The 11277-nt window shown below is 38.9% G+C and overlaps 1 protein-coding gene across 2 annotated transcripts in view; it reads right to left on the bottom strand.

The window, feature by feature from the left end:
• Positions 1 to 1504: 1504 nt before the first annotated feature.
• Positions 1505 to 11277, bottom strand: part of LOC104842739 (chromosome unknown open reading frame, human C21orf59) — a 10088-nt gene continuing 315 nt past the window's right edge. The window contains exons 2-7 of one of the 2 annotated variants that reach the window (XM_010585264.1): positions 8857 to 9024; positions 6942 to 7009; positions 4649 to 4807; positions 4051 to 4182; positions 2249 to 2350; positions 1505 to 2154 (exon numbers count right to left, since the gene is read on the bottom strand). In XM_010585264.1, coding sequence (XP_010583566.1) covers positions 2044 to 2154; positions 2249 to 2350; positions 4051 to 4182; positions 4649 to 4807; positions 6942 to 7009; positions 8857 to 9024 — 740 coding nt within the window. In that variant the 3' untranslated portion in view covers positions 1505 to 2043. The remainder of the gene's footprint in view (positions 2155 to 2248; positions 2351 to 4050; positions 4183 to 4648; positions 4808 to 6941; positions 7010 to 8856; positions 9025 to 11277) is intronic. The other variant, XM_010585265.1, reaches the window with a different exon arrangement.

The following is an 11277-nucleotide window of genomic DNA, read 5'->3' as shown; positions in this document are numbered from 1 at the left end:
CCAGCTGTGCATTCAGCAAACACTTCACTTTGACTCGATCAGTGTCTCTTCAACCACACTAACACAGAAAATGATTATTTTTTTCATCATCAAAAAATGACTAGCAAAACATTTTCTCTTTGTTACTTTAAAATGACTCAAACAAGCAGAGAGATTTAAGCCAGAATTATTGACCTTTGTGAATCTGGAAAGCCACAGCCAGGTATTTTTAGGGGAAAGGCAACGACCACAAAATTTACTTCTATCTTGCTGCACTGGCAGGTTTGTCAAGGCAGGAAGCTTCTGGTTGATAATATCTCAGATGTTCGTGTTTTCAAGTGTCTCTGCCACTATGCCCTCCTGACATAAGGGTTAGCGCATGAATAAGACAAAAAACTATCAGTGAAAAATGACAAATGCGGGTGTAAGTTCAGACAGCAAACGTAACCCATATGACTTCCAGAGTTGCTGAGCAGCCCTAGCACCACCATACCATAAAGTGGCACCTGCAAAAAATATTTCACATTAAAATTTATCTTAAATTACGTGCTGATGAGCAATGGCCTGTTCTCAAGACTGATGTAGTTTGTGAACATGATCTAGTTAGGCTCAGGTTGAAAGGAAGCAGTTGTGTGCAGGGGCAACTTGGTATCCTGAAGTCTATTGCATACTACAAAACTGACATCCTTAGCTGACTTGCCTTTCCGTGCTGTAGAACTGAAAAGGTGGGCGTTCTCAGCTCCCTGCTGCCCTAGGCACAACTGCTTTGCGGTGTGAACGAAGACACCATTTTAATTGTTGGCTGCAAGCACTCACATTGGTTCACCTCTTTTTAAAACACTCAGTTGATCCTCACACAGATTTTTCAGGGCACCCTGGCTTTCCACTGCTCAGTGATCTGACAAGGATGCACATCTGTCTCCATAGAAAAGCATCTCCTTTAAGGACACAGAAGTCTAACATGTAAAACTTGAGCAACTTGTTTATAAACCTTAAATTATCTACATAGATAATTCTAGATATTTAATTATGTCATACATTTTAATTGAGTCATACATTATCCCAAATCAGAATCCTCCCTTCAAAAACAGACACCACATTTGCTTCAAGTCTGCTAGCATTTCCTTTGTTAGTCTTGAACCCAGAACTCACTGATCATATATTTTAGAAACAGTTAACAGGATCCTAAACGCCAACATATAGTGGAAACACTGTCTGATAAATGTCATGATTTCTGATTTTAAAATGCTGATTTGTTAGAAACTAAACACTTCTAATCCAGTAGAAATACTTCCATGTTGGAGATCTTGCCCTATTAAACTTGGTTTTATTGTATGCAATCTATTTGCAAATGATACTTACTTTTGTAAACAGATTTCTGCCAATTTTATATAAAAGCATCATGGCTAACAGCTTGTTAAACTGAATGAGATCAATAGGTTGGCTTCCAATGCCAATGAAAACTAAACCAAAATAATGAAAATTAAGCATTCCACAAGGATTTTCATGTTATTTGTGTTTATATAAAAATACTTCCTTTAAACAATTGTTAAGAGGTCAACTCATTTACAGTGATAGTTTGGAATTAGCTGTGTTGAAATGCAAACAAGCACAAAAAAAATCATTAACGTTCACTGAAATAGCGTGGGAAAACTGATTTCTTATAAAACAAATTACCTTCTACAGATCATACCATCTAAAAGAAATGCAAGAATCAGGAAGAAAGTATAAAGACCACTCAAAACAATACCAAACATTCTAGTGTATATTTACTAGATATATTATCTATGAAATAGTTTAATATTTCAATATTCAAATTACAAGTTTCTAATAAAATAACAAACTTCAACAGGATTGATTCCATTCTTTGCAGAGACAAGTGCTGCTACAGTTACACAGAAATGTGAACATTAATTGAAAACCTAAGGCTGAAACAGGCATCTGCTACGGAAGTGACAATTTCAGCTTTTGTCAGAAGAATCTACCGCACACAACACAACTCCTTGTTGCAAACAAGTGTATCAACCAAACAGCTTAAAGAGGCAAAAAGGTGTTTGCAGAGCTTCATCTTGGCCTCCATTTGATATCTTTTACACCATGAAATTGCCTTTTCAAAGCATGGTTGTCTGCCCACTCAGCATTTAGAAATGAGTCATCGTCATCCTCTTCTAGTTTCTGTAAATAGAACAGACAGGTTAAGAAGGCAGTAACGAATGTAACCTGCGGTTAGTGTCTACAACAGCACAGCTCACACATAGTAAAAAGACACTGTTACCTTAAGTTCCTCCTGCTTTCTGTAGTAATACAGCATCATCTGTTTTTGCTCTTCATGACTAATCAGAGGTTCGCGCCCTGGAGCTCCTTGTCCTTTCTGAAAGGGAAACCATAAATTTTATTTATGATGGCACTTGTGATGCAAAAGAGAAGCTGCTATGCAAAGATAGCAAAATCTTTCTTCAGACAATAGGATTTCTCAAATTTAATAAGGTCCCTTAGGATAGGAGAATAAATGTTGAGAAACTTCTGCTGCATTCAAGTGAGAATTATTTTTTCATCTCAGCATCTGAATCGTGCTGTCAGTTTTGTGGACGTCAATGGAAGCTGCAAACAGGACTGAGTTTATTTTGCTTAAACTTCCACTCTAAAAGACATAATAAATATCTCTCTTTTAAGGTCGTTCTAGGTGTCTCAGGATGGGCCCATCCATCTTTAGCTCCTCTGCTAATACAGACTCAAGATGGCATATGACTTAGTAAAGCAGGGAAGGAAGGCAGTTACAAAACACTACATATAAAAGAAATTTGATTTGTTACTACAAATAGAAGAAAAATTTTTTTTCCGGGCAACTGTCCTCATGGAAGAAATGATGCACACAGCAGAAAATAGCTGATGACAGCTATTGTCAACAATAGCAAACAAAACAGTTTAAATGGAGACGGTGAATCCTCTCTGGAACAAAAAGGGTCTGAGGAGGTTTAATTTATCTCTCCAACCCAAGAATGCAGGCGTGTCTTGTCAGAAAGCCACCGTACTACTTTGCATTCTCTGAAGAGGTCCATCAACTCATTAAACAGTAAGAAAACTTTCCTGGGAGCCTACACTTCCATGACTGTTGAGATGTCACACAATTTTTCAGTCACCCTTATAGGAAAGAGAAAGCAATTCTGGTCTTCTGAATGACAAACATATAAATCACTTGACTTATCTTTGAGGAATTCTATTACAGACACCTGCAGATAGTAAGATCTGCCATAAACATTAATGCTTTCTGTGGCAGAGAAGCTCTCACTGACATGGAAGTGAAATGCAGCTCCAGAATAATTCTGATCTACGGGTAAGTATTCTGAGACACCTGACATTCATAAAAGCACCCTTTGAATGTGATTTTATATAGAGATACACATACACACACAAATAGGGTGAGCACCTTCTGACAAAGCTCTGAAAATGAATTGAAACACCAAACATTCTTCCCTTGAGTATGGCATTCTCACCAGAGATGAACACAACTGCACAGTTAGTACAAAATCATTTTGTCCAAAAAATAACGAACAGCCCCAGTAGCTTGGTACTAATTTTGATATTGCAAGAACATGACCATTGCGTCAGGCACCGGTATACACTTAATGACTGGCTTTTGCTGAAGCATCAGGTCTGAGGAGCAGCAGGAGATCTTTGCCTCAGTTTAGCTCACTACTCCAACTGGGCAGACTGAATGACTGGGTCTGTTCAGTGCTCTGCACTGAGATGGAACTGAGAGCCAGTTGACGTTTTTTAAACCTCCCAGTTTGTATTTCATCTATTTTTAAATACCTCTTTGTTGTGCTTCAGAAAAGCGCTGTTGAACCAGTAATAGCAACTATAGTATTTAACTGTCAGGCAAAGGAATTACTAAAGAAAAACTTAGAATAATATAATAAATTAAAACCTTTAAAATAGATGTACAGTTTTAAGACACTCAAGCTGGAACTAATCTAATCCATTTTATACACCTACTGACAATTCTCTTCCACAGAGAATTAGACAGCCAAAGGCGAATAACTTGTAAAGAAATCTCCCAGTGATACTTACTTTCTGTATCTTGACAATGATGGTTGTTTTCTCATTTTTGCCTATATAGTCAGAGAGCAACTTTGTTTCTTTCAACTCCTTTCCTGCCCACCATAATTGTGCTTCTGATTCTTCTATAACTTCAAGTCCAGCCTGTGACAAACAAACAAGGTGAAGTGTTGGGGGGTGTTGGTTTTTGCTTTTTTTTCAAAACCAGAAAAATTTTCTGGGAAAACCTACCAGAAAGGCCAGTGTAATTTTACACTATACTTCTGCTACATCTTCCTCCTCATACTAATCTACAGCATTTTCGTTCATATTCCATTCAATCTTGATCTAACATAAACACTTTGGGCAATAAATTCTCAATACTGGCATTAGAAAGGAATGACAAGCTATTTAAAATGAGTCCCGGACTTACCTGAACTTTCTATATAACATTTGAAATAAACTTCATTCATCTTATTTCTAGTTAAGCTATTGGTGTGTTTTTACATAAACTAAATATTAAACAAAATCTGCCATGCAAATGAAAACAACCTTCATTGATAAAATGAAGAACAGCATTGCACATATTTAACCCAGGCACTACATATAATCCAAATACATTACTGCATACATGAGTTCCTGACAAGTCTTCTTTATCTTCAAACTCCATCCTAACTGGATCATGTGGAGGCAATCCCATCGGATACACAATCATCACAGCCCCTCGGAGCTGGTCCAATGCATCTTTCACCATCTCCATATTAACACACACACCAGCCTGAACTTGTTTCTGAAATACAGGCAGGGATCATTGGTAATTTAAAAAAATATGCAGAAAGACTTTGCTTTGTAGTCAGTTCAAAGGTTCAACAGTGGGATATATGAGCAAAGCTAAGTGGCTACACAAAGATATTAGGACCACAAATTTTCTTATTTGAATATTGACTTCTGAATACATTGCTACACTTTTGACCCCTCCGTTTAGCTTCCTTACACTGGGGGGGGGGGGGGGGGGGAGGGAAAAAAAAAGTAAAAAAAAAAAAAAAAGAGATCTTCACTAAATTGTGCAGGAGGCATTTAGTAACAAATGTCTGTGTGATACAGGCATTCAAACAAGTATGTATATGACCACAGAAACTGGATGGACAGTCTTTTGTTCCAAGTACTTGTGATTCAGGAACAAGACTCAAAAAGGTAGAATTCAAGTGAGGGCTAGAGAAGGGGCCTAAACCTTGAGGAAAAAAACAGAGCACATGTGAGCAGAAGGGTAAAGCTTGGCATATTGCATGGCTTATGCAGAGATCTGTAAGATCAAATACTTGAGATCATTCCAAACCCTACTGCAACGGATAGAGGAAAAACAAGACACATCTGGAAGAGAAGAAATAAAGTTTTTGCTTATGGATTTAACAGTTCCAATATTTTAAGTAACAAAGTTTATAAAAAAGCGAGTAAGAGAATGTTGCCTCCTTGTGGACATTCTTAAAATAGTTAACCGGCAAGTACAATTGGTTTCTCAACCTCAGATGATCAACTTTTTTTTTTTTTCAAATACACAGGCATATTTCTTCATTTTCATCATTATAAAGTGATGAACCTAACAAACCACTTCCCAAACTATCCTTAACTTCATTCACCAATGAATGGCAGTGATTTTGGGAGTAAGTCAGCTTGCGGTCCGGCAATTTTGCAACTTTTAATTGTAACTGACATGGTATATAGTTTGACATTTTACCCAGGAAGACTGCAAAGTGGAGAACAGATCTGCAGATATTTTTGACTCAAGAAATAAAACTACATGTTATTAATTTCCTCCCTGTTCAGAAATAGAGCTGATGAGATGCAATCCAACAGAAAAAAAAGCCCATCTGGAGAAAATCTTTATAGTCCAGAAGTGTCAATCTGAAACATCTCTCATTTTGCATAGATGTTGCTACGACTCAGAACAGTTTGGCTTAAATCTTGCCTCAGTTCAGGAAAGGTTTGCTGCAACTCAGTGCACTGGAAGTGCTGCCAGGAAACAGGGCAGCTCCTCTGCTTGCCTCCATGAGGCCTTTGGAAACACTAAGCTGCTCACTCTAAATGACTGATACGACACTGTTATCAGCAACAAAACAGCCAAGAAGGCCAATTTAAGTGCACAGGCAACACTAAAAATTCAGTAACATTATCTATTTGCATAACTGGTTTAAAGCTGTTTTAAAGTTCTGGGAATTGGTATGTGTGGAACTGTAAGGGTGGGGAGAAGAAAATTACTTGCAGATGTTTACAAAAAAGAAATCGGATAATAAATATTACTTAATTTGTGTTTCAAAGTTATACAAAAGCTGAGACACAATACAGAGCATCTACAGACTTGGTGAAGTGAAGCTGAATAATTGAGACCATCAGGGCATACCCTCATGCTTATTTTTAAACACACAAACTTATTGGGACTGAGCATGAGTTCAAGTGCTTCTAAAACCAAGGCCTAATCTAAGAGATTAGAACACATTTTTCTATTAATTATACATAAAACTCAAAAGACTATGTTAACGAGCAAAAGGCATTTTATTCCAGGAACATCACAGAACGCAGTTAATTTTTCACCAGAAAACACGACAAGCATTTGCCTAAAGAATGCATCAGCAGCAAATTAAGGCTGTGGGGATAAAATTAAATGCAATTTAATCATTCAATGTGGTCTCAGCTGCCAGCATTCACTTGGAGTTTAATATCTGATTCCTTAACTTGTTGAACCAGCTTGCCAAAAACCATTAAGAAAATCATTAACAGAAATGTCAGTTTTTATTAGACTATTCACATCACTTCATGATATTACTCAAAAATTATACTGAAAAAAGTCTCTTTTTTCTTAAGCTGCTCAACTACATAGCACCTATTAAGAAAGTCCCACATAACACATGCCACTTCAGGAAACTTACCCTAGAGATTAACGCCTTGGCCTCCTCTATTGTCTTCTTTATAACTTGCTGCATTTTTTCATTTGGAGCTAAAAATGAGAGATACATGTTTAATAGTCTACACTTACTATAAAGAAACCACGCAAACGACCTGCCCAGGTTATTCTCTACTGTAAGCAAATGAAACATCGTGAAATCACAAAGCAAGAGCGACACTACTAAGTTGCAGTCCATTTACCAGTTTGATAGTTCATTGCCGTATTTCTTACTAACTTAAGAAACAAAACAGTATTTCTCATGGGAGAGCCAAACTTACTTTTCCACAAAGACATGTGACTGGTATTTGGAACTTCAGGTGGGACAAAAGTACGGAGTAGAAAGCAACAGCCATAATCTCATACTCCCCACAACCGAAAACAAGACTCTCTTTCCCATGCCATACATAAGACTATTGTGGGCTGTACTGGCAGATGTGCTTTAATCAGGGACAACAGCTTGGAAGTTTCTGACTTTTTTCTAATTAAAATCTCAACATAACACCAAATGCAGTTTTGCAAAGACAATGTGCATTTCATGTCATACTTATCTATTTTAATTGTTATAAAAAGCCTCTCCTCAAACACAAAAATCCAATTAAATCATACTCATTCACAGCTGAACATTTAAACACATCATTTGATGGTATTTAGTTTGGCCTGTGTTTACACACTGTTCAATATTATAACTTTGTTAATATTACAAAGCTGTCCTTCCACTAACAAATAAATGCCAGAGTACAACTACAAGTAAAAATGGTACTGTCCTTACGTTAAAGTTGCTTGCAAACTTTTACTGTAAGGCCCGACACTGCTAACAACCATGCCAAACAAGACAGCCTTTGTCTGCATGCCTACATACGAGACACTCAGCTATTTCTGAGGACACAGTTAGGAGGGAAAACATTTAGCTGTAATATAAGCTCTTAAACAAGTTCAACAAAGGCTTAAATTTGATTTGGTAATATGTTGTGTTAGAAGAATTATTTTCCCCAAAATAAGACACTTAAGCTGGAGTAAGGTGTTTGCGTATGACAAATTAAGGCTAAGTTATTCAAAGATTCCTCCTTAACTGAGCTGCCCTGCAATCAACATCTAAAGGGCTGCTGACCCAGACAAGGGCTGTTGTGGTGTCGGGAGTACAGGGACAGACAGCAAGAAGACAATCACGGTCGCTTCTGTGCAGTCAGTCCTCATGCTCTCGACTGCGAAGTGACGCTCGATACACATACCAAGTGCTAAGGCAAAACCACTTGGCAGGAGTTGCAGAAAGAAAAAGTGACAGGAGTGAGTTCAGTAGGTCTCAGTTACAGTGAATGAGAAAAAAGGAGAAATATTAGAAAAACAACCTGTTAATGTATCTTGGAACCTCTGGAGAAAAACAGTACTCAACTATACATTTACAAATAGGGAGAATAAATTAAAGTGAAACAGTCAAACTTGTTTCTGATAATTGTTTACTTATCTTTGGAGTTTACTTCCAAGTGCTACAGTTGCAAAGTTAAACAGCATATGTGCTGAAAAGATATACTACTATTTAGGCTTTTAAATCAATGTTATACCCAGTCCTAATTCAAGACAGAAGACTTATGTATGTAACTCATAGTTTAGCTAATCTACTGTGAAAACAGGCTCCTGAAATAGCTACTACTTAACAAATCTATGACTGCCTTTAATAGAATTTATTTATAGGATGATTTTTATAATTAGCAAATAAATATGAGCTGGCTAACATGCTGGCCTGAAATCAAATATATACTTAGTATCTATTCATTTTTTTTCTTCTTCCAGGACAGCGAGGTAAAAGCGAAAGGTCCAGAATGATGGGGTTTATGTTCCTCATTGTATTTTAGATTATCTGTGACTGCAGGGAAATAAACAAACATTTACATCTGATTTACCGTGCCCATTTCTTCGCCCAATTTCATCCTTTTTGAAGACACTTCCACCGCTTGGTACACACTTTTCTGCCCACTCATCTTTCAACTTCAGTTCTTCAATTTGCTCATCTGTCAGTCCTTGCATATTATAGGGCAAGAAAACACCATGCTCTGCCAGCTCCTGCATCTCTTTAAAGTGTTTAGAGAACAAGATTAAAAATCTGTGTTATTGAGAACTTACCATTTACAAAAGTCTTTCACATTATGTATAAGCAGGCAAACCTTACTCCTAGCCTTCAGTTTTTAAAGAGCTAAGTATATGAAATAAATAATAAGGTATATGTCCTGGTTTCAGCTGGGATAGAGTTAATTTTCTTTCTAGTAGCTGGTACAGTGTTATGTCTTGGGGTCAGTATGAGAAGAATGTTGATGATAACACACTGATGTTTTCAGTTGTTGTTGAGCAGTGTTTAGACTAAGTCAAGGATTTTTCAGCTTCTCATGCCCAGCCAGCAAGAAGGCTGGAGGGGCACAAGATGATGGGAGGGGACACAGCCAGGGCACCTGACCCAAACTGGCCAAAGAAATATTCCATACCATGTGACATCATGCCTAGTACACAAACTGGGGGGAGTGGGGCTGGGACGGATCGCTGCTCAGGAACTAACTGGGCATCGGTCGGCGAGTGGTGAGCAATTGCATTGTGCATCACTTATTTGGTATATTCCAATCCTTTTTATTATTACTGTCATTTTTATTATTATCATTATTATTTTCTTCCTTTCTGTTCTGTTAAACTGTTATCTCAACCCACGAGTTTTACTTTTTTTCCGATTCTCTCCCCCATCCCACTGGGCGGGCGGGGAGTGAGTGAGCGAGCAGCTGTGTGGTGCTTAGTTACCAGCTGGGGTTAAACCATGACAGTATATAAATACATATATATAGATATATATGCTGTAATTACATTACAATTCATACATTTCACATATATATGAAACAATGTAACAAATGACACAGTACAGATGTGCAAACCTAGGTGATACTTATGGGCCCTAAACTTTTTCTTTTTGGTATTTCCTTAGTCAGGTTTAGCTGACTGCGTATTCCTTTTGGGAAAGCAACTTTTTTTCAAAATGGGAAAACATTTTATTGTTATACAGTAATTAATTTCTTCGCAGTTGAGAAAATGTTTAACTGGACTACCTATTGCTTTGTCCATACTATATCCAACCCAAAGAGTCAGATTCACACCCAGCATGAAATAAAAAATAAACAAAAGTCGTTATAGTAATCTACGTCTAATCAAGAAGCAACGGTCCAGGATAATTCTAGCTAAGACAACAAATGCTGGTTACAAATGCACAGTCTCATGCCGTGAGAACAGACAGTGTTTGGATGCAGTTTCCTAACACTGTTATCTAGCCTACAGCATCTGACCCACAGCCTGCAAGCTACACTCACTACTTTCCCCCAGAACAACTTATCCAGCTGTCAGCCCACTTCACAGCGTCCTTTCCGTGAAGGTCCTTCAGCCTCTTTACCACCATCATATTAATTAAAGCATATCCATCTCACAACAGACACATCAGAAGTACCCCAAGTCCCAAGACATGGCAATTCTGTTCCCGTGGCGGGGAATATAGGCACCCACCTGAAAACATAAAGGCTAAGACTAAATTAGCAAGTACTGTGGAGCAACAGCAGCAGATCTGTTGAAAGAGTAAGTGCTGAAAGCACGGTAACCACAGTGCCTGCGTTTTGGAATTTTTAAATTTTAGATGAGCCTCAGTATGGCCTCCTACACTACGTACGTATTTGCGGCTGGAGCACATCAGGTGTAGAGGGGCTGCACCCTTCAGGTCAGTCACATCTGAAGGGAATCTCAGCTCACGCGTTCCCAGGCGGACCCGCAACGCAAACCGAAGTGGGTCAGCAGGGACAAACAGCAAAAGTTTTTCAAAAGCCGCCTCCTGATTTGAACTAAAGCACTAATTTAGATACATCCAGTGACTCTCCATCACACGGCAAGCGGATGCCTTGCACCAAGAATGCGCTAGGCAACAGGAGAGAAGGCCGTTCGCCTGTAGGGTACGCGGCTGGTCACAAAGGATTTACGCAGCCACCGCGGGACAGGACACGCTGAATTTTGAGCCACGTACAGCGGGAAGCTGAGAGCCGCGTGGTCCCCCCAGAATAAGGACTACTAAAATACCCGAAGGTGGGAATTTACACGTGGACTGGCGGTTTCGGTGGGTATTCACAGCTCTCTTGAATTTAGGGGAGGACGGCTCGTCCGCGGCTGCTAAGCTGGGGTTTGAGAGGTACTTCTTCACTCCTGCCAGCAGAGAACTCCTGCGAGGCCGCAGCCGAGCCGCCTCCCGGTGCCGCCCCGCAGCTCCCGGCCTGCGCGCCGGCGGGGCGCCAATGCGCCGGAGACCGAGC

Source organism: Haliaeetus leucocephalus, unplaced genomic scaffold (genome assembly GCF_000737465.1).
Source record: "Haliaeetus leucocephalus isolate CR32 unplaced genomic scaffold, Haliaeetus_leucocephalus-4.0 Scaffold93, whole genome shotgun sequence".
Lineage (NCBI taxonomy): Eukaryota > Metazoa > Chordata > Aves > Accipitriformes > Accipitridae > Haliaeetus > Haliaeetus leucocephalus.
This window is presented reverse-complemented; position numbering and strand designations above follow the sequence as displayed.